Source organism: Phocoena sinus, chromosome 15, assembly GCF_008692025.1.
Source record: "Phocoena sinus isolate mPhoSin1 chromosome 15, mPhoSin1.pri, whole genome shotgun sequence".
In the NCBI taxonomy this organism is placed as follows: Eukaryota; Metazoa; Chordata; class Mammalia; order Artiodactyla; family Phocoenidae; genus Phocoena; species Phocoena sinus.
Window position 1 is genome coordinate 52429985 of NC_045777.1, and position 24036 is coordinate 52454020.

The 24036-nt window shown below is 44.2% G+C and overlaps 1 protein-coding gene across 1 annotated transcript; it reads left to right on the plus strand.

The window, feature by feature from the left end:
• The first annotated feature begins 5558 nt into the window (after positions 1–5558).
• On the plus strand, positions 5559–6573 carry LOC116740710 (olfactory receptor 2C1). The gene has a single exon (XM_032606566.1). The coding sequence runs from the start codon at positions 5636–5638 to the stop codon at positions 6140–6142; it is 507 nt and encodes a 168-aa protein (XP_032462457.1). The 5' UTR covers positions 5559–5635; the 3' UTR covers positions 6143–6573.
• Positions 6574–24036: the final 17463 nt, after the last annotated feature.

A 24036-nucleotide genomic window follows, 5' to 3' on the forward strand; every position in this document is an offset into this window, starting at 1 on the left:
AACCTTATGGGGACTCCCTTGTGTGTTTGGTGTTTTTCCCTTGCTGCTTTTAATATGTTTTCTTTGTATTTAATTTTTGACAGTTTGATTAATATGTGTCTTGGTGTGTTTCTCCTTGGATTTATCCTGTATGGACTCTCTGTGCTTCCGGGACTTGATTAACTTTTTCCTTTCCCGTATTAGGGAAGTTTTCAACTATAATCTCTTCAAATATTTTCTCAGTCCCTTTCTTTTTCTCTTCTTCTGGAACCCCTATAATTCGAATGTTGGCGTGTTTAATGTTGTCTCAGAGGTCTCTGAGACTGTCTTCAGTTCTTTTCATTCTTTTTTCTTTATTCTGCTCTGCAGTAGTTATTTCCACTATTTTATCTTCCAGGTCACTTATCCATTCTTCTGCCTCAGTTATTCTATTGATCCCATCTAGAGTTTTTTGTGTGTTTTTTTGCGGTACGTGGGCCTCTCACTGTTTTGGCCTCTCCCGTTGTGGAGCACAGGCTCCGGACGTACAGGCCCAGTGGCCATGGCTCACGGGCCTAGCCGCTCCGCGGCATGTGGGATCTTCCCGCTCCGGGGCATGAACCCATGTCCCCTGCATCGGCAGGCGGACTCTCAACCACTGCGCCACCAGGGAAGCCCAAGAAAAAGATTTCTTTAAAAAGAAAAAAAAAGGACAGGCAGAACGCTAGGACAAATGATAAAAGCAAAGCTATACAGACAAAATCACACACAGAAGCATACACATACACACTCACAAAGAGAAAAAGGGGGGGAAATATATATATATATCGCTGCTCCCAAAGTCCACCGTCTCAATTTCGGATGATTCGTTGTCTATTCAGGTATTCCACAGATGCAGGGTACATCAAGGTGCTTGTGGAGATTTAATCCGCTGCTCCTGAGGCTGCTGGGAGAGATTTCCCTTTCTCTTCTTTGTTTGCACAGCTCCCAGGGCTCAGCTTTGGATTTGGCCCCGCCTCTGCGTGTAGGTCTCTGGAGGGTGTCTGTTCTTCGCTCAGACAGGACGAGGTTAAAGGAGCAGCTGACTCTGGGGCTCTGGCTCACTTAGGCCGAGCGGGGAGGGAGGGATGCGGATGCGGGGCGAGCCTGCGGCGGCAGAGGCCGGTGTGATGTTGCACCAGCCCGAGGCTCGCCGTGCGTTCTCCCGGGGAAGTTGTCCCTGGATCCCGGGACCCTGGCAGTGGCGGGCTGCACAGGCTCCCGGGAAGGGAGGTGTGGAGAGTGACCTGTGCTCGCACACAGGCTTCTTGGTGGCGGCAGCAGCAGCCTTAGCATCTCATGCCCGTCTCTGGGGCCTGCGCTGTTAGCCGCGGCTCACGGCCGTCTCTGGAGCTCCTTTAAGCAGCGCTCTTAATCCCCTCTTCTGGCGTACCAGGAAACAAAGAGGAAAGAAAAAGTCTCTTGCCTCTTCTGCAGGTCCAGACCTTTTCCCGGACTCCCTTCCTGCTAGCCGTGGCGCACTAACCCCTTCAGGCTGTGTTCACGCCGCCAGTCCTCTCCCTGTGCTCTGACTGAGGCCTGAGCCTCAGCTCCCAGCCCCGCCCACCCCGGCGGGTGAGCAAACAAGCCTCTCGGGCTGGTGAGCGCCGGTCAGCACTGATCCTCTGTGCGGGAATCTCCCCGTTTTGCCCTCCGCACCCCTGTTGCTGTGCTCTCCTCCGCGGCCCCGATGCTTTCCCCCTCCGCTACCCGCAGTCTCCGCCCGTGAAGGGGCTTCCTAGTGTGTGGAACCCTTTCCTCCTTCACAGCTCCCTTCCACTGTTGCAGGTCCCGTCCCTGTTCTTTTGTCTCTGTTTATTCTTTTTTCTTTTGCCCTACCCAGGTACGTGGGGAGTTTCTTGCCTTTTGGGAGGTCTGAGGTCTTCTGCCAGCGTTCAGTAGGTGTTCTGTAGGAGTTGTTCCACATGTAGATGTATTTCTGGTGTATCTGTGGGGAGGAAGGTGATCTCCACATATTACTCTTCCACCGTCTTCCCGATTCCCACATCTCTAATTCTTGAATTCTAAGATTCGGGGGTAGAACTCCTGTTCACCCCATCAAATACCTGAAATCCACCTTAGACTTCAACCTTGTAGACAAATTTTGTTCTGTTATGTGGCTCTTGCCTGCCATGCTGCCACAATGTTTACACTGAAAACCTTATCTCCAGTTCTGACCAAGTCATCATGACAAGGTTAACTTAGACCTTAGATGCAAGATAGGCACAAACTGAGCTCTCAGGAATATCACTGTCAACTGTCTCCCACATAAATGAAATATTTTAAAATAAAACATATATAAATACTTCTCTGCCAGGGTCAGGAATTCAGGATTAGGTTTATTTATTTGTTTTTATTTTTTATGATTCCCTTTCCTTTTATTACTCAGGCTAATATTAAAGCAAGGCTTGAATTCCGAGAACTTGCACCCACATACGGGGAGTGCTGACAGCTCAGGAGCAGTTTCCATGATAGGAGAAAGCCAACTCCAAATTCTGTATTTGCTGTGGCTAATCCACGAGTGGCCAGTTGAGAATTGTGGTAAAATTTAGGGGAGGAATGGGCAGAAATCTGGGCGAAGGTGGGTTATTACCACACCCAGGATTATCTTTAAGAAGCAAGTCTTGGCTGCTCTTCTCAATATCCTGAAAGTTCAAAACAAATTTACAGACAGGCCAAGATGGGAACCATCTATGTATACATGAGTGATTCCTAAAAATCTTTCTGTAGCCAAACAAACTCCATGTGGGTGCTCCTAAATTGCACCATACATGGCGCATCCTCTGAGTTCAGTATTGTCCTTTCTAGGCTCCTCTTAAAATGCAAATAGTGCCGGATCAATTTAACATTCCAGATTACAAGAGAGCTAGGAACCAAGTGGAGAGACCTTTTAAGGGTGGAAAACACCCTGAAGAGCAGTCAAGTTGCTGAATTCAAACTTGAAGTTACATTCATGTTTGCTTGGGAGTTTCTGAGTGCCTGGGGTCAACAGCCTCCCACTATATACCCTTTCCTTTTTCTGTGCTGACTGGTATGCATAGAGTGGGGACCGAAAGAGTCCCCAGCTGAGCAGACACAAAACATCAGCCACCCAGAGACCAGACAACTTATGGAAGAAGATGGGCCATGTCTGTCTGTGTTTCTTTCCCCTAGGGGTACAAGAGGACAGGCACTTCTAGGAGGAGGTAGTGAGATGGATACCAGGAAGAACAGAAATATGAGCTACCAGATTGGTACCTCAGTTCCTCAGCTCCCTTAAGTCCTAAATGAAAAGAATAAGCAGTCCCCTCTTCTTCTTTTTAAGTTAATTTATTTGGATTTGGCCCCGCCTCTGCGTGTAGGTCTCTGGAGGGTGTCTGTTCTTCGCTCAGACAGGACGAGGTTAAAGGAGCAGCTGACTCTGGGGCTCTGGCTCACTTAGGCCGAGCGGGGAGGGAGGGATGCGGATGCGGGGCGAGCCTGCGGCGGCAGAGGCCGGTGTGATGTTGCACATTTTGGCTGCATTGGGGCTTTATCTAGTTGTGGCGAGCGGGGGCTACTCTTCCATTGTGGCGCGGGCTTCTCATTGCGGTGGCTTCTCTTGTTGCGGAGCATGGGCTCCAGCCGCGCAGGCTTCACTAGCTGTGGCTCGCGGGCTCTAGAGTGCAGGCTCAATAGTTGTGGCGCATGGCCTTAGTTGCTCCGCAGCATGTGGGGTCTTCCCAGACCAGGGCTCGAACCTGTGTTCCCAGCATTGGCAGGCGGATTCTTAACCACTGTGCCACCAGGGAAGCCCTAAGTAGTCACCTCTTCTCAAGGTATTCGATAGAGGTATGAAGGAGGGTTGAAAAGTGCTCTGAAATCTTTATCATCCCTGACTCAAAAGAAGGACTACCTTGTTGACCTAAAGAAACAGACAATTAGAAGAGATTTCCTGCCTGACATCTGGGTGGGATATAGCATTAGGATCTCCAGTATATTTGCTACTTATTGATGAAAAGGACAGTTCTCAGGGTCTTCAGCCAAGAGGTGTAGCCAAGTGGTCCCTGTCTAGAGCACCAGAACCAGATAAGCACACATGCACACTTCCCTTGAGTAGAAACTCCCATCAAGCCTGCTCTTTGGGCGTGGCAGCCAGGGTTCCTGTGGGACATGTCATGATCCAGAGGAAGAGCAGAGCATTTACTCCCAGTCTTCAGCTTCCAGATGAGGACAGCTGATCCAAGATTATTTTTGTTTTCTTCTCAGATCCTTTTATTTATTTATTTATTTATTTTAAAATTCTGATTTCCTTGCAGTTAGGAAGTCAGAATTTCTTTTTTTTTAAATTAATTAATTAATTAATTAATTTTGAGCTGTGTTGGGTCTTCATTTCTGTGCGAGGGCTTTCTCTAGTTGTGGCAAGCGGGGGCCACTCTTCATCGCGGTGTGGGGGACTCTCACTATTGCGGCCTCTCTTGCTGCGGAGCACAGGCTCCAGATGTGCAGGCTCAGTAGTTGTGGCTCACGGGCCTAGTTGCTCCGCAGCATGTGGGATCTTCCCAGACCAGGGCTCGAACCCGCGTCCCCTGCATTAGCAGGCAGATTCTCAACCACTGCGCCACCAGGGAAGCCCAGATCCTTTTATTTATTAGCCAAAGAAGGGAGGTGGGCTTTGGTTCGTGATCTTCAGTAAAGCCTAGGTCTTGCCCAATGAAGGGAGATGGTAATTGGCCCATTATTAACAAGAGATAATTTTTGTTTATGAGATGTTAAGAATTACTCCATGGTTTAGAGGTGGGCATAGTGGTCATATACCTCAAACTTTCGGGGATCGCCTCTGAAATCTTCTATTTTCCTTTTCTAATTATGGGTATCCTGTAACTGATTTAACTCCTTTTGGGGTAGACCCTGTTTCTATCTTTAGCCTGTTCCACCTACATGTACTTGGGCTTACATGAAGTTTTGTTCTGTTCTACATTTACCTCTTTTTAACTCACGTGTTTGTATCTTCTGTATTTGGTGAATATGTCTATATTCATGCTTCCCATTCTTTTCATGATTGCATAGACTCATCACCTTCTCCCTCAAACTTCATCTTTCAGGACCAGGAGTTTTCACTTGGGAGGGGAGGGATAGAGAATAGAAGGGAAGAAATTTATCAGAAACATTTGGGGAATTCTTCCAAATACAGCAGGTCTGCTCACCCCTCCCCTGAGTATACCAAAACCTTGGCTGGGGAAATTAGTATTTTTTGAGAATTTCCACATTTAGTTCCAATGGTCAACTCCCTCTACCCTTTTGAACTGAAGGAGTTCACACTCCTTCATCATGGACAAAGATGATGGATGGACAGGGTGCAAAGATGAATTTCTTGGGTCATCACTGTGTTGAACTGAAGACCCTGATCTTTTTGTTCTTCATGAAGCACTTCCTTCATTTTGTGATAGCTCATGTTGATATTCAGATGGAATAAAGTTTCCATTCATTGTAGGACTGACAGTGTTTGGGGATTGCAATGAAACCTTGCAATCATAAAATTTAAATTGGTACTTAACTACAAAGGTCGGCGACATCAGACCTGCACTGATGCAGATCCACCTAATCCAGTAGCTTCTTCACTTGCTTTACTCCTGGTTGTCCCTGGACAGATTCCTCGAGTGACTGAAGGCAACCAGAGATGGAAAGGGCCAACAGCAGCTCCTTGGAGAGCTTTATTCTGATGGGTGTATCTGACCATCCCCAGCTGGAGATAATCTTTTTTGTAGTCATCCTCTTCTCCTACTTGCTGACCCTTGTTGGGAACTCAACCATGATCCTGCTTTCCAGCCTGGATGCCCGGCTCCACACACCCATGTACTTCTTCCTCAGCAACCTCTCCTCCCTGGATCTTGCTTTTACTACTAGCTCAGTCCCCCAAGTGCTGATCATCTTGTGGGGATCAGACAAGGCCATCAGCTATGGTGGCTGTGTGACCCAACTCAATGTTTTCCTCTGGCTAGGGGCTACTGAGTGCATCCTGCTGTTGGTGATGGTATTTGACTACTATGTCGCAGTGTGCTGGCCCCTGCACTACACCACCATCATGAACCCCCAGCTCTGCTGGCTGCTGGCTGCCATTGCCTGGTTGGGTGGCTTGGGCAACTCTGTGGTCCAGTCAACCTTCACTCTGCAGCTCCATTTGTGAGGGCACCAGAGGGTGGACAGCTTCCTGTGTGAGGTGCCCGCCATGATCAAACTAGCCTGTGGAGACACAAGTCTCAATGAGGCTGTGCTCAATGGTGTCTGAACCTTCTTCACCACTGTCCCATTAAGCATCATCCTGATCTCCTACTGCTACATAGCTCAGGCAGTGCTGAAGATCCACTCGGCCAAGGGACAGAGAAAGACCTTTAACACGTGCCTCTCTTATCTGGTGGTGGTACTCCTCTTTTATGGCTCAGCTATCTATGGGTATCTGCTTCCAGCTAAGACCAGCAACCAGGACAAATTCATTTCCCTCTTCTACTCTGTGGTCACACCCATGGTGAACCCTCTCATTTACACTCTGAGGAACAAGGAGGTGAAGGGGGCGCTGAGGAGGCTGCTGGGGAAGTCAGCTGAAGGAAGGGAAAACTATCATTTACCACCTCTTCATCTCTACAAGCTTTTTCTCATTCTCTCTGGCCAGGTGAACATGAGGAGTACTGACCGCAGTACAAGCATGTTCTTGACAGCACTAAGCTGTTGGTACATGGTTAATGTTATTTCTTTTTTTTTGAGGTTAAAGGGATTTTTTTTGTAACATCTTTATTGGGGTATGATTGCTTTACAATGGTGTGTTAGTTTCTGCTTTATAACAAAGAAAATCAGTTATACATGTACATATGTTCCCATATCTCTTCCCTCTTGTGTCTCCCTCCCTCCCACCCTCCCTATCCCACCCCTCCAAGTGGTCACAAAGCTCCGAGCTGATCTCCCTGTGCTATGCGGCTGCTTCCCACTAGCTATCTACCTTACGTTTGGTAGTGTATATATGTCCATGCCTCTCTCTCGCTTTGTCACAGCTCACCCTTCCCCCTCCCCATATCCTCAAGTCCATTCTCTAGTAGGTTTGTGTCTTTATTTATTTATTTATTTATTTATTTGCGGTACGCGGGCCTCTCACCGCTGCGGGCTCTCCCGTTGCGGAGCACAGGCTCCGGACGCGCAGGCTCAGCGGCCATGGTCCACTGGCCCAGCTGCTCCGCGGCACATGGGACCCTCCCCGACTGGGGCACGAACCTGTGCCCCCCGCATCGGCAGGCCGACTCTCAACCACTGCGCCACCAGGGAAGCCCGTTAATGTTATTTCTAATGTTCTACACTTCTTTACAAAATATCCTACTGTGGACCACAGATAACAGGGCAGATGTGTCATCAATGACTCAGAGGTTGTTGACTTAGTACAGACTTAGTTCACTGTCACTGCTGTCCACATTTTATTACGTGTAATAAATATTACATATGTATTATTGTATTTCTAGAGAATTCTGTACTTTTCTAAAGAAAGCACCTCCACTTGGCAGTATCTTATATAATTCCATAAAATCAAGCCAGGTTTTATTAGCCCCAGTTGAAAACCCAAGAATTCATCTTTGCACCCTATCCATCCATCATCTTTGTCCATCTCTCTTTGTATTTTCTTAATGTTTCAGTCTATCTACCCACACTTCCCAGTCATATGCCCCTCTGTCATCTTGTTTAACCTCTATTTTATGTCTCCATTCCATTTTCCCTTTTGCCTTATCCAATGTTGAATGAGAAATGGTAGGAAGGAGATTGGTTCAAGATGACGGAGTAGAAGGACGTGCTCTCACTCCCTCTTGCGAGAGCACTGGAATCACAACTAACTGCTGAACAATCATCAACAGGAAGACACTGGAACTCACCAAAAAAGATACCCCACATCCAAAGACAAAGGAGAAGCCACAATGAGACAGAAGGAGGGGCACAATCACAATAAAATCAAATCCCATAACTGCTGGGTGGTTGACTCACAAACTGGAGAACACTTATACCACAGAAGTCCACCCACTGGAGTGAAGGTTCTGAGCCCCACGTCAGGCTTCCAAGCTGGGGGTCCGGCAACAGGAGAAGGAATTCCCAGAGGATCAGACTTTAAAGGCGAGCAAGATTTGACTGTAGGATTTTGACAGGACTGGGAGAAACAGAGACTCCACTCTTGGAGGGCACACACAAAGTAGTGTGCACATCGGGTCCCAGGGGAAGGAGCAGTGACCCCCATAGGAGACTGAACTAGACTTATTTGCTAGTGTTGGAGGGTCTCCTGCAGAGGCAGAGGGTGGCTGTGTCTCACCATGTGGACAAGGACACTGGCAGCAGAAGTTCTGGGAAGTACTCCTTGGTGTGAGCCCTCCCAGAGTCCGACATTAGCCCCACCAAAGAGCCCAAGTAGGCTCCAGGGTTGGGTCACCTCAGGCCAAACAACCAACAGGGAGGGAACCCAGCCCCACCCATCAGCAGACAAGCGGATTAAAGTTTTACTGAGCTCTGCCACCAGAACAACAGCCAGTTCTACCCACCACCGGTCGCTCCCATCAGGAAAGTTGCACAAGACTCTTAGATAACCTAATCTACCAGACGGCAGACAACAGAAGCAAGAAGAACTACAATCCTGCAGCCTGTGGAACAAAAACCACATTCAGAAAGATAGACAAGATGAAAAGGCAGAGGGCTATGTACCAGATGAAGGAACAAGATAAAACCCCAGAAAAACAACTAAATGAAGTGGAGATAGGTAACCTTCCAGAAAAAGAATTCAGAATAATGATACTGAAGATGATCCGGGACCTCCAAAATGAATGGAGGCAAAGATCAAGAAGATGTAAGAAATGTTTAAAAAAGACCTAGAAGAATTAAAGAACAAACAAACATAGATGAACAATACAATAACTGAAATGAAAACTACACCAGAAGGAATCAATAGCAGAATAACTGAGGTAGAAAAACAGATAAGTGACCTGGAAGACAGAAAGGAGGAATTCACCTCTGCGGAACAGAATAAAGAAAAAAGAAATAAAGACAGCCTAAGAGACCTCTGGGACAACATTAAATGCAACAACACTCATATTATAGGGGTCTCAGAATGAGAAGAGAGAGAGAAAGGACCTGAGAAAATATTTGAAGAGATTATAGTCGAAAACTTCCCTAACATGGGAAAGGAAATAGCCACGCAAGTCCAGGAAGCGCAGAGAGTCCCATAAAGGATAAACCCAAGGAAACACACTGAGAAATAGTAATCAAATTGGCAAAAATTAAAGATACAGAAAAATTATTGAAAGCAGCAAGGGAAAAATGACAAATAATATACAAGGGAACTCCCATAAGGTTAAGAGCTGATTTCTCAGCAGAAACTGTACAAGCCAGAAAGGAGTGGCATGGCATATTTAAAGTGATGAAAGGGAAGAACCTACAACCAAGATTACTCTACCCAGCAAGGATCTCATTCAGATTCGATGGAGAAATCAAAAGCTTTACAGACAATCAAAAGCTAAGAGAATTCAGCACCACCAAACCAGCTCTACAACAAATGCTAAAGAAACTTCTCTAAGTGGGAAACACAAGGGAAGAAAAGGGCCTACAAAAACAAACCCAAAACAATTAAGAAAGTGGTAATAGGAACATACATATTGATAATTACCTTAGACGTGAATGGATTAAATCCTCCAACCAAAAGACACAGGCTTGCTGAATGGATACAAAAACAAGACCCATATATATGCTGTCTACAAGAGACCCACTTCAGACCTAGGGACAGATACAGACTGAAAGTGAGGGGATGGAAAAAAATATTCTATGCAAATGGAAATCAAAAGAAAGCTGGAGTAGCAATACTCATATCAGATAAAATAGACTTTAAAATACAGAATGTTACAAGAGACAAGGAAGGACACTACATAATGATCAAGACATCAATCCAAGAAGAAGATATAACAATTATAAATATATATGCACCCAACATAGGAGCACCTCAATACATAAGGCAACTGCTAACAGCTATAAAAGAAGAAATCGACAGTAACACAATAATAGTGGGGGACCTTAACACCTCACTTACACCAATGGACAGATCATCCAAACAGAAAATTAATAAGGAAACCCAAGCTTTAAATGACACAATAGACCAGATAGATTTAATTGATATCTATAGGACATTCCATCCAAAAACCGCAGATGACACTTTCTTTTCAAATGCACACAGAACATTCTCCAGGATAGATCACATCTTAGGTCACAAATCAAACCTCAGCAAATTTAAGAAAATTGAACTCATATTAAGTATCTTTTCTGACCATAATGCTATGAGATTAGAAATCAATTACAGGGAAAAAAAGTAAAAACCACAAACACATGGAGGCTAAACAATATTTTACGAAATAACCAAGAGATCACTGAAGAAATCAAAGAGGAAATCAAAAAATACCTAGAGACAAATGACAATGAAAACCTGACAATCCAAAACCTATGGGATGCAGCAAAAGCAATTCTAAGAGGGAAGTTTATAGCAATACAATCCTACCTCAACAAATAACAAACATCTCAAATAAACAATCTAACCTTATACCTAAAGGAACTATAGAAAGAAGAACAAAATAACCCCAAAGTTAGTAGAAGGAAAGAAATCATAAAATCAGAGCAGAAATAAATGAAATAGAAACAAAACAATAGGAAAGATCAATAAAACTAAAAACTGGTTCTTTGCAAAGATAAACAAACTTGATAAACCATTAGCCAGACTCATCAAGAAAAAAAGGGAGAAGACTCAAATCATTAAAATTAGAAATGAAAAAGGACAAGTTACAACAGACACTGCAGAAATACAAAGCATCCTAAGAGACTACTACAAGGAACTCTATGCCAATAAAGTGGACAGCCTGGAAGAAATGGACAAATTCTTAGAAAGGTATAACCTTCCAAGACTGAACCAGGAAGAAATAGAAAATATGAACAGACCAATCACAAGTAATGAAATTGAAACTGTGATTAAAAATCTTCCAACAAACAAAAGTCCAGGACCAGATGGCTCTACAGGTGAATTCTATCAAACATTTACAGAAGAGCTAACACCCATCCTTCTCAAACTCTTCTAAAAAATTGCAGAGTAAGGAACACCCCCAAACTCATTCTATGAGACCACCATCACCCTGATACCAAAAGCAGACAAAGATACTACAAAAAGAGAAAATTACAGACCAATATCACTGATGAATATAGATGCAAAAATCCTCAATAAAATACTAGCAAACAGAATCCAACAACACATTAAAAGGATCATACACCATGATCAAGTGGGATTTATCCCAGAGATGCAAGGATTCTTCAATATACACAAATCAATCAATGTGATACACCATATTAACAAATTGAAGAAGAAAAACCATATGATCATCTCAATAGATGCAGAAAAAGCTTTTGACAAAATTCAACACCCATTTATTATAAAAAGTCACCAGAAAGTGGGCATAGAGGGAACCTATCTCAACATAAAAAGGGCATATATGACAAACCCACAGCAAACATCATTCTCAATGGTTAAAAATGAAAGCATTTTTTCTAGCATTTCCTCTAAGATCAGGAACAAGACAAGGATGTCCACTCTCACCACTATTATTCAGTATAGTTTTGGAAGTCCTAGCCACAGCAATTAGAGAAGAAAAAGAAATAAAAGGAATACTAATTGGAAAAGAAGAAGTAAAACTGTCATTGTTTGTAGATGACATGATACTATACATAGAAAATCCTAAAAACGCCACCAGAAAACTACTAGAGCTAATCAATGAATATGGCAAAGTTGCAGGATACAAAATTAATGCACAGAAATCTCTTGCATTCCTATACACTAATGATGAAAAATCTGAAAGAGAAATTAAGGAAACACTCCCATTTACCACTGCAACAAAAAGAATAAAATACCTAGGAGTAAACCTACCTAGGGAGACGGAAGACCTGTATGCAGAAAACTATAAGACACTGATGAAAGAAATTAAAGATGATACCAACAGATGGAGAGATATACCATGATCTTGGATTGGAAGAATCAATATTGTGAAAATGACTATACTAACCAAAGAAATCTACAGATTCAATGCAATCCCTATCAAATTACCAATGGTATTTTTTACAGAACAAGAAAAAAAAATTTTTTAATTTGTTTGGAGACACAAAAGACCCTGAATAGCCAATGCAGTCTTGAGGGAAAAAATCAGAGTTGGAGGAATCATGCTCCCAGACTTCAGACTATACTACAAAGCTACAGTAATCAAGACAATATGGTACTGGCACAAAAACAGAAATATAGATCAATGGAACAGGATAGAAAGCCCAGAGATAAACCCACGCACATATGGTCAACTAATCTATGACAAAGGAGGCAAGGATATACAATGGAGAAAAGACAGTCTCTTCAATAAGTCGTGCTGGGAGAACTGGACAGCTACATGTAAAAGAATGAAATTAGAACACTCCCTAACACCATACACAAAAATAAACTCAAAATGGATTAGAGACCTAAATGTAAGAATGGACACTATAAAACTCTTAGAGGAAAACATAGGAAGAACACTCTTTGACGTAAATCACGGCAAGATCTTTTTTGATCCACCTCCTAGAGTGATGGAAATAAAAACAAAAATAAACAAATGGGACCTAATGAAACTTAAAAGTTTTTGCACAGCAAAGGAAACTACAAACAAGATGAAAAGACAACCCTCAGAATGGGAGAAAATATTTGCAAATGAATCAACAGACAAAGGATTAATCTCCAAAATATGTAAACAGCTCATGCAGCTCAACATTAAAAAGCAAACAACTCAGTCCAAAAATGGGCAGAAGACCTAAATAGAAATTTCTCCAAAGAAGACTTACAGATGGCCAAGAAGCACATGAAAAGCTGCTCAACATCACTAATTATTAGAGAAATGCAAATCAAAACTACCATGAGGTATCACCTCACACCAGTCAGAATGGGCATCATCAGAAAATCTGCAAACAACAAATGCTGGAGAGGGTGTGGAGAAAAGGGAACCTTCTTGCACTATTGGTGGGAATGTAAATCGATACAGCCACTATGGAGAACAGTGTGGAGGTTCCTTAAAAAACTAAAAATAGAGTTACCATATGACCCAGCAATCCCACCACTGGGTATATACCCAGAGAAAACCGTAATTCAAAAAGACACATGCACCCAATATTCACTGCAGCACTATTTACAATAGCCAGGACATGGAAGCAACCTAAATGCCAATCGACAGATGAATGGATAAAGAAGATTTGGCACATATATACAATGGAATATTAGCCATAAAAGAATGAAATCAGGTCATTTGTAGAGATGTGGATAGATCCTGAGACTGTCATACAGAGTAAAGTAAGTCAGAAAGAGAAAACAAATATCGTATATTAACGCACATATGTGGAACCTAGAGAACTGGTTCAGATGAACTGGTTTGCAGGGCAGAAATTGAGACACAGATGCAGAGAACAAACATATGGACACCAAGGGGGGAAAGTGGCGTTGGGCGGGGTGTCGTGGGAGATTGGGATTGACATGTATACACTAATATGTACAAAATGGATAACTAATAAGAACCTGCTGTATAAAAAGCAAATAAAATTAAATTTAAAATGGAAATGGTAAGAAGACCATTTTTCTTTTCTTTTCTTTTCTTTTTGGCCGTGCCCTCCGGCTTGTGGGACCTTAGTTTCTCGACCAGGGATCGAACCAGTGCCCCTGCAGTGGAAGCCTGAAGTCCTAACCACTGAATTGCTGGGGAATTCCCAAGACCATTTTTCTTTCAATTAAATAGTTTTATTTAAATTATTTTCTCACTGGGACTTCCCTGGCTGTCCAGTGGTTGAGACTCCACGCTTCCACTGCAGGGGGTGCAGGTTTGATCCCTGGTCGGGGAACTAAGATTCCGCATGCCACATAGCCAAAAAATTAATTAATTAAATCATTTCCTCACCAAAGTCCCAGCCATCAGGTTTGCTACCAGCTTTTGGATATGCTAGTATGGTCAGTGAATTATGGAATGCTCTGAGATTCCTTAAGCAAGTTTAAGAGCCCAGGAAAGATCATCCATTTGTAAAGCATCTCCTCTGCCTCATGATCTAGTCTTTCACCCCTAAAGTTTCTAAAATTCAGCAATCAGTCCAGCACACCATGACTTACCAAAGAACTCAGGTATTGGAATTAGAATGCCAGTACGTGATTCTTCACATCACTAGAATTGCCAAGGGAATCCACACCTGCCACTGCAGTTCATATGTTCTTTCCCCGGGGAGAGAAGCTCGGTTGATATGAGAAAGTTACCTGGCAACTACATTACCAGAGAAAAGATGATCAATGATTTTAGGGCTACTTTCTAAAGAGTCTTGTGTCCTTCACAGCACCTAAACACATGCCTTATACATAGTAGATGCTCAATAAATACTTAGTGAGTTGAATTAATTAACAAGCCCCATGAATCTCCCTTTTTCACACTAGGAACTAAAAATGTCAAATGAACCATTTTCATATTTGCCACTTTGGGGTCATCCTGTCACTTGGACAATGCTGAACAAATAATGACATTTCCCCTCTTTCCACATTTGCATAATGCCTCCCCAAAGACATCTAGTTATATTGTCCCAGCCTGAATTTGTTTTTCTAGTTGTAGATCAGAACCATGACCTATTGTCTCAGTTCCTTACCCAGTAATACTGAAGTATGTCTCCAGGACTAGCCACCTAGCAGCATAATCTTGGTGAGCTCATCAAAGTCCAGAGTCGTGCAGGCTCAAAAGTTTTATTGATCAGCACACTCAGATTAGATGAAGTTCTCAGGAGGTAGAATCACAATGACTAAACTCCTAAGTTGATATACACACCAGAATGCCAGTTGATTAATTTATGAGAATTGTATTTTCCAAGGAGATATCCCCTAGCTAATTCGTTTAAATTGCAAAATTACTTGGGGGAAAATAGGAAGAAAATAGACAGGCGTTCTTCAGACACTTCAGAGTTTTGCAGAGTCTCCCTACGGAAAGTACAGGACGTTTTGAATCTAACTTGCATTTAGGGGCATAGTAAGACACAGAGAATTACAGAGAGGAGAAAAAGCTTGGGACATGAATGCATCATGGGGATCACATACACCATCATCAAAGTGTACACATATTCATCTTCCATTCTCAGTGGTGAGCTTGAAACAAAGTCAAAAATTGGGAAAAAAGCCATTAAATGTGAGGAAAGCTCCTTGTTATTAAGGACTTTGACGTTCCATTTCTAGGGTTTCAGAAGAAAAAGTATGTTTTGTGTCTTATTCAGTTGGATATTCAAAAAAATGCAAAACAAAAGATATACCAAGAACTATAGAAGGTTCACCAACCTTAGTAAAATATAAATGTAGAGAATTTGAATATGCTAGTGTGGTCATTGGATTTAAGTGAATTTAAGAGCCATCTCTTAGAGCCTTTCACAGAGTCTGTCCAAGTCCCACCTTGCCCTGTATCCTAGCAAAGTGAGTGCAATGACTAAATTTTGAACCTGTCAATGAAGGGAGTCAGTCCTTTTTCCGTCTTCACAGCCTTCAGGTTCAATTACATGGCTGTGGTTAGGAGATGTTGGAATAAAGGAGATGGTGAGAAATAAGAATTGGAAAGTGCCTTTGGCTTGTTGAGCTTATTCTCTAGTATGTGAATGCTAAATTACAGGCTAATTTGGACACTCCATTAACGATTGGGTGGAAAAATCCGGTTTATTTGACTATATAGATGGGTTGAGCACATCAACTTTATTGAGTACTTATCCTGGGCTATGTAACAATCTAAACCCTTTATAGGATCAACTCCTTTAATCCTCACAACAACCTAGACCATCCCCATTTTAAGATGAGGACATTGGAGCACAAGAGGAAATGTGCTCCCAGTACACAGTGGTAGGTCTGGGAATCAAACCCAAGTACTCTTGACTCTAAAGCTTGTGCCTTTTCCAAATTTTTTTCTTTTTGTAATAATCACAAACTTACAGAAATGTTGGAAGCATGATATAAAGGACTTTCTCTCCCTGGATGATTTGAGAGTAAGTTGACAGCATGATACTCTGTCTTCCCCAAATATTTTACTGTGTATCTCTAACAAACAAGGACGTTCTCCTACAGGACCACCATGTAGCCATCAAAATTACTAAATGAACATCAATACATTATATTATTTAATCCTGAGACCCCATTCAGCTTTTGCCAGTTGTCTCAACAATGCATTTCATAGCAAAAGGATTCTGTTCAAAATTACACGTTGCATGTAGTTGTCATGTCTCCTTAGTCTCTGTCAGTCTGAAATTGTTCCTCTGTCTTTTCTTGACTTTCGTGACCCTGACACTTTAAAAGGTCATCCAGTTATTTAGTAGAACATAGCTCAATTTCAGTTTTTTCCTCATAGTTAGATTCAGGTCATCTTTGTCAGGAATTCCACACATGTGATGTTGCATTCTTCTCATCGTATGCTGTCAGGTGGTGCTATGGACCGAATTTGTACCCCACCTGAAAATTCATATATTGAAATCCTAAACCCCAATGTAATTAATTGTATTTGAACATAGAGCCTTTAGGAGGTAATTAGGGTTAAGTGGTATCATAAGGGTGTGCCCCTCATCTGATGGGACTGGTGACGTTATAAAGAGAAGAAGGAGAGGGAGATCTTTCTCTCTCCACACACAGTCAAAGCCTGCGCGTCCGGAGCCTGTGCTTCGCAGCTGGAGAGGCCACAACAGTGAGAGGCCCGCGTACTGCAAAAAACAAAACAAAACAAAACAAAAAAAACTATACCTTCTCACCCAAACTTAGCAAAGGGAAGTAGAAATGAAGTTCTTATTGGAGAGGCCTTATAAAGAGAAGAAGGAGAGGGAGATCTTTCTCTCTCCACACACAGTCAAAGGAAAGGCCAACTGTAGACGAAGCAGCCTTCTGCAAGCCAGGAACGAGCCCTCACCAGAAACTGAATCCTGCCAGAACCTTAATCTTGGGTTTCCAGGCTCCATAATTGTAAGAAAATTAATTCCTATTGTTTAAGTCACTCAATCTATGGTATTTAGTTATGGCAGCCTAAGCAGACTAAGACATGTGGTGTAAATTTCAATGTCTTCAGACTAAGACAGGTGTTGTAAATTTCAATGTCTCCCATTACTAGTGATGCTACTTGGATCACTAAATGAAGGTGGTGTCTGCTAGGCTTTTCCATTATTTCCTATTTTGTAATTAATAAGCATTTTACAGGGAAATACTTTGAAACTACTTAAATATCCTGATACTAATGAAACTCAATTTAATCTTTTATTTATTTACATCTTACAGAATCAATGTTTCCTATTCTATTCTATGGTTTATAACTTTTTAATATCATTATATTTTTGTCCCTTGTTTCATCACTGGGAGTCCATTCAAACTGGCTTTTGTGTTTTTTGACTTGTCCCCATATTCCTTGAGCATTTCCTTGCTTTCCGCCACAACAAGATGTCCCAGGCTTATGTTTTATTAACCCTCTCTAGCACTCTGTTTCATCATCTGAAATGTGGATATAGTAGATGGCAGGAACAATGTAAGGATCAAAGTAGATAGTGCATGTGCGAGTGCTTAGAGAAAACTGCTCAGTGTTGTACTTAATCAAAGATGGTATACTTACCCTAAGGAGGTTTATCAGTCTATATCACATCCCAGCTCCCTCCATTTATATCCTGATGGAGTACTACACTCACTGTGCAACCAGATTGTTTATAAATGATGGATGGATGAAGTGGGGCCAGAATAAAGGCAGAGAGAAGCCTCCACTTTTCTTTCCCACACACTCTTATCCCAACCCATGAGCTCCCTCTTCAGAATATATTCAGAATATCCCAATCCAGAATCACACACACACACACACACACACACACACATACACACACACACACACACACACACGAAAATTAGGAAAGTATTTGAATGTCCATCAAAAGGGAAATGATTGAAGATTGAACACATAATGGTAAATGCCAAACACAGGAGTTTAAAAAAAAAAAGATGAGGTTGATATATTGAAACAGAAAAACTTGTAAGATATACTAAGTAGACAAAATTACAGATTAAGATCCAGCAAGACATACACACTAATGACAGTTATTTCCTCTGGAGAGGGAGTGTAACTTGGGAGTTAAGGGATGAGAGGCTTCATTTTTAAATGAGAATGTTTTGCGATACTTGTGGAATATAAAAAAATTAAAACAGAGGGAAGAAAAGCATTGGGTCAGAAGCGAGTTCTAGTCCTACTTCTGTGATTAGACAGTCACTTAAACTGTCGCAGTTTTCTCGTCTGGAGGACGGTAATAGTACTGGCTTCATAGGATTGGTGTGAGGATAAGTTACTGTGTACGTGTATAAAACTGTGCCAAACATATAGTAAGCGTTACGTATTTTTGATACTGTCATTGTCTCATCTGTAAGTAGGGTATGAGTCCGGGTAAGCCTGGTACAAAGACCCTTCCAAGTAAGAGAAGCGGAACCTCCTGTCGAGCAGAACAGCAGCAGTAACCAATAGGAGGGAATAACAAACGTCCTGATCCAGGGCCCCAGGTTTTCGAACAGCGTTATTGGTCCAGGTTATGACGCAAACGAGGAACCCGTCTCCTCATTGGGGAAGACTGCTGTCGATTAGAGGGGGGGCGGAACCAGCTGGGGAGGGTTGTGCGTATCCGGCGGCGCTGTTTTCCGGCTTAGCCCTTGCGCATTCGTCAGGCTTTCTGGAAGTCCCGGCCTGCCCCGCGGCAGCTTCAGGCCGCGCGCTCTGGGAAATTTGACCAGGTGGGTGAGTCGCGCGTTTGAGGCTTTTCGCGGCGGGGCGGACTGGAGCTCCGCGGCTCCGCCCTCTCCCCTGAGGCTCTCATGATGTCCTGGGTCTTGTGACGGGAAGGCTCTCAGTGGCCGTGACCCGGTGCCGCCTCCTTCTGTTTGGAGAGGCCTGGGAACATGGTAGGCTGGTGTACGGGACCTGTCGCCCTTTGGAGGCTCCTGTCCGCTTTCTTTCCCCGTGAAGTGTGCTTTGAAAGGCGCAGAGCCTTTTACCCTTGTGCTTTACGTGAATAAAACACTGGTTCACCGAGGCCCTATCGCGTCCTTGTGCGCCCTTGTGTTGGGCAGTGAGGACACGAACACAGTTCAGACATGCTCCTTGCACTCAGAGAGCTCCCAAACTGTGGAGTAGATAAACTTTCAGAAACAAGTTCTGGTGTTAGGTGGAGTAAGAGAAGGCTCCCTGAGAAAGAGTTACAGACAGGGCCGAGGAGTTCAGAGCGTCAAGGAAGCGTCAAGAAGGTGGTGATGGTGCTGTTACCAATCCTCTTCCAGTGGGTTTTTTGTCTTCTTTGATGGACTCCACTCATGAGAACATAAAATTTACCGTATTTCTAATTTCTAGGCTTAGGTGCCCTTCCTCCCTAGCTTGGGAGGAATGGAGATTGGCAGCCCCTGGTGTTCAGTTTCTCTGGAAAGAATGAAATCAGGTCTTGGGAAAAGGTTAGAGGGCAAAGACACTATGGAAAGCAGAGAGCCTGTTCCACGATGTGGGACCAGTTCACCTGTGCTGGATTGTAGACCATGTGTAGGAGAGTGCGCAGTGAGACTGGAGCAGTAGGTTAGATCTAGAATCCAGGGAGAGCCTTTGCCAGTTAGGAGATCTTGACTTATTTCAGTGGTATTAGGAAGTCTTGAAGGCTTTTGAGCAGAGCAGTTTACACAATTGAATTAGATTTGTAGAAAGTCAAGAGATCCAGATCTGCTCTGTAGGAAGATCAGGTAGATAGATGGAAGACTCTTGTACCAGCCTGGCCTAATGATGTGTCCCTGACCAGGGGTTCTCAACCAGGGAAGATTTTGACCCCCCAAAGATATTTGGCAAAATCTGGAGTAGTCTTGTCATGACTGACAGGTGCTCCTGACATCTAGTGGGTGGAGACAAGGAGTGCAGCTAAACATCCTACAATGCATAGGACACCCCCCCAACCCCCCACCCCGACCCACACAGACAATAAAGACTGGTCTGGCCCCAAATGTCAATACTGTTGTGCTGAAGTTCAAGGGAATTCCCTGGAGGTCCAGCAGTTAGGACTCCACACTTCCACTGCAGGGGGCTGGGGTTCGATCCCTGGTCGGTGAACTAAGATCCTGCGTGCCGCGCAGCGTAGCCAAAAAACAAAAACCTGAGCTTTAAAACAACAACAAAAAATAGTGCTGAAGTTCCGAAATGCAACCTTATAGCGATAGAAGTGGAAACGAAGGGGAGACAGATTTCAGAGACGTCTCAGCCAGAGACCAGTCTTCGCCTCCTTTCATATTCTTTACAATGCTTAAGTACTTTAAGCAGTCAATCAGGTCTAAAGACCCAGACTTCCTTGTCTTTTTTCACCCTTTCATTCCTTTGCAAAATATTTATTTTGCATGAGACACTATTCAAGGTGCTGTGATTCAGCAATGAACAAAACAAATTACCTGCTCTCCAAGAACCTTACATTCTTGTAGGGATGACAGACATGAAACCAATAAATACATATCGAGTAGTGAGATATGCTATAAAGAAGTTCCTGTAAGATAGAGCTTCTGTTATTATCACCACAAACCATTTACTCTGCATCTTGTAAGTGCCAAGCACTGGCCAGATGCTTTACAAATAGCATTTCTAATCTTTTTCTGTATGCTGCAGGATTGGTATAGTTATGCTCAGATGAGAAAAAGAAGCTTAGAGAAGTTGAGTATTTTGCCCCACATCAGTTAATGAGGAGTTGAGCTGGCACTGGAAACTGGATCCACCTGACAAAGTCTGTGAGATTTCCATTAGGACACTGTCTGACTTGAATGGGAGCGCAGTGGTTGAGAGTCCGCCTGCCGATGCAGGGGACGCGGATTCGTGCCCAGTCCGGGAAGATCCCACGTGCCGCGGAGCGGCTGGTCCCATAAGCCATAGCCACTGAGCCTGCGCGTCCGGAGCCTGTGCTTCGCAGCTGGAGAGGCCACAACAGTGAGAGGCCCGCGTACTGCAAAAAACAAAACAAAACAAAAAAAACTATACCTTCTCACCCAAACTTAGCAAAGGGAAGTAGAAATGAAGTTCTTATTGGAGAGGCCTAGCTGGAAGTGATTCTCCACATTGTAGGAACTGCATTTGAGAACACATGAGCCTCAGTTGAATTTGTCTTCATTACTCACATTCTCTCAGGTGGCTGATGGCAGGTTCTGACATCTCAGAGAGGTTGGCAACTTGGAGGTGTCCCACCAGCTCTTCAGACTCTCACGATATTGGCAACTGCTGGGCCTCACTCACAAGCTTTCAGCCAGCTCTGAGAGCTGTGCTTATGATGGCTGCAGCCCAAACTACATCAACGAGAAGATCCTGGAGCTGAAGCAATTCCCTACACGTCTTCCTTTCTGCATAGGAAGATCCAAGCCTGGATGAGGGTGCATCATCCAGGAAGCGTTGAGAAGGCAGTGACCTTGGTGCAGCTTTTAGAGTGAGAACCCAGGAGACGAAGGTAATGGTGAGAAGGGGAGTAAAGAAAGAGAAATGGGATCAGGTTGGAGAGGGCCTGGGTTAGGGGACAAGCAGTTGGAACAAGGTGGAAAACCTTGATTTAGCTGTTGCTTCTCAAGCACTTGTTTGTTTTCCTTATTGGTGTCCATGCCAGCTTTTAAGAGAACAGATTTTCTTTCCCCTTTGGAGGAAGGAGGGTGGGTGGAGAGAGAGTTTGGACCCTCATCAATCACCGAGCTTTCAGTAGGTCTCAGCTGCCAAGAATAAAGGAAGGGAAGTATTTGTCTCTGTAGAACTCAGGCTTTCTCCTCTGCAGGTTATAATGACCTGAGCCAGCTCTGTAAACGAGAGTCTTCTGGTTCTTGACATGCCTGTTGAAGACAGAGGGATTATAACGCTCAGCTAGCTGTGGGAACTTTGGTTACGTCCTCAGGGTCTGGGTCACACCTCTCACAGAATAGATAAACAGAACCGGATTTCTGGTCAGGAGAGGGCCAGACTGGGGACCTGCTGAGGACTGATAGTAGTGCTGCAAGATATAACAGCACTGTGGGGCCCTGGGCAGGGGCTGCCCCAGACCTCCCAGCACTGCCCTGAGCACACAGGACTCGGAAGCACTCTCTGCTGTTCTGCTCAGCCACACACATCATATTCCTCAATCAAGTTTCTAACTCTGGCTTTGCAGGAATCTCCGTTCCTATACTTTTCCTCCCTGGGCCCATATGATGATCTTTGGCGGGGGAGGTAGGGTGTCCATTGATGGGGTTTATTTCCAGGTGATGGTGTTTGTGCTCCAAGAAGAGCCAGCAACCGGGGTTATGGTGGGGAGGGGGGCAGTTACCAGGCTTCTATTGGAGACCATGAAGCCCATCCTCAGGGGCTTTCCCAAGAGAAGAGGCAGAGCTATGCTCAGACCACTCAGACCCTGGGGCCTTAAAGAACAACCCACCTATTTGAAGAACAGAGTCTCAGGCTGGAAAGGGGAGAGGCAGGAAGAATCCAGGAATGAGAGGTTGTCCGTGCCGGTGCCATCCATCAGAGACGTAACCTTATCGTTCGGTCATGACCACAGTTGGGAGCAGGAAGCTAGTGATTTGGGACGCAGTTGTGGTTCTGAGGCAGCTCAGTTCCATATAGAGGCTTTGTCGTTCCCTCTGGTTCTCCCTTCAGAAAACTTCATTCCATGATAGCTCTTAGAAGGGTCATGTATGAATCAGGTCTAGGGGCTTACATGGTGACCTGCTGCCATGCAAGGCACAGGGCCAGATCTTAGTTTAGACCTGTAAGACTCTGCCACTATCAGGTGGCAGGGTCCTGACTCTCTGCCCAGCCACACGTACTGTGCCTCGACGGAAGGGGTACCTTTTTACCATCCTGTATAACAAGTGAGATCTCTGATGGGTCTCCTTTTCTGTCTTTTTTTTTTTTTTCTTTTTTGCGGTATGCGGGCCTCTCACTGTTGTGGCCTCTCCCGTTGCGGAGCACAGGCTCCGGACGCGCAGGCCCAGCGGCCACGGCTCACGGACGCAGCCGCTCCGCGGCACGTGGGATCCTCCCGGACCAGGGCACGAACCCGTGTCCCCTGCATCGGCAGGCGGACTCTCAACCACTGCGCCACCAGGGAAGCCCCTTTTCTGTCTTTTTAATGGGTCTCTTTTTGCTTTTTCTCACTTTTGGCTGTAAAAGTTTCTTGGGAACCATGTCTAATCTATACTGTGTAATAACTAGCTCTTAATCTTGTGCCAGGCACAACACCATGCCCGGGAGGTAGTTGCTGGTAATGGGTGTGACATGAAACCTCAACTGTACCTTCCTCCTCCCCAGGAGGCTGGGCCTACGGCCCCTGCCACAACAAGGCTGCCCTCGTGGCATGAACATGTAGTATAAGGTCTGTGTTTGGAGGTTTCACAGAAATTGTTAGCCAGAAAGAGTGTTGAGAGTGACAGTGAAAAATTAAAGGTTTTGAAATTGATCTGACCCAGGTTCAAAATCCAGCTCTTTCACTTTAATCACCATGCAAGTCACTTTAAACCTATGATAGGTGTGCATTGGGGCTACCAGGAAACCCAGACTTTACGTGCAAATCTCAGTAAATCCCCAATTTATCAAAAACTCCAGAAGTGCCACTAGAATGGCCAAGTGTACAGGGAATGCCCGAGCAGCTTCAGGACCACAGCTTTCTCCAGATGCCAGAACAGAGTGGCACAAGTTCAAAATCCTTCAGGCTAACTTCCATATTACAGGGAGTAGCCAGGTTAATTGCTAGTGTCCTGTGACCTGCACTTAGTCCTTCTCTTTGTCTCTATCCAGAAGCCGAGCCGAGGACGAGCAGCAGGACTGCGAGGAGGCTGGAGCTGATGATGGTGAAAGCGAGGGTTCGCCTGTGATGGTGTCAGCGATGACATGGGCACAGTCTCACCCAGGACCCCAGGAGTCCTGGCTGTTCCCAAACTGACCGGTAAGGCAGTCCCTCACAGGAGAGGCAGACAAGAGGTGGCAAGAGGAAAGG

Excerpts from the sequence above, each read along its gene's own strand:
- LOC116740710 (XM_032606566.1), top strand. The coding sequence starts at position 5,636 with ATGGAAAGGGCCAACAGCAGCTCCTTGGAGAGCTTTATTCTGATGGGT.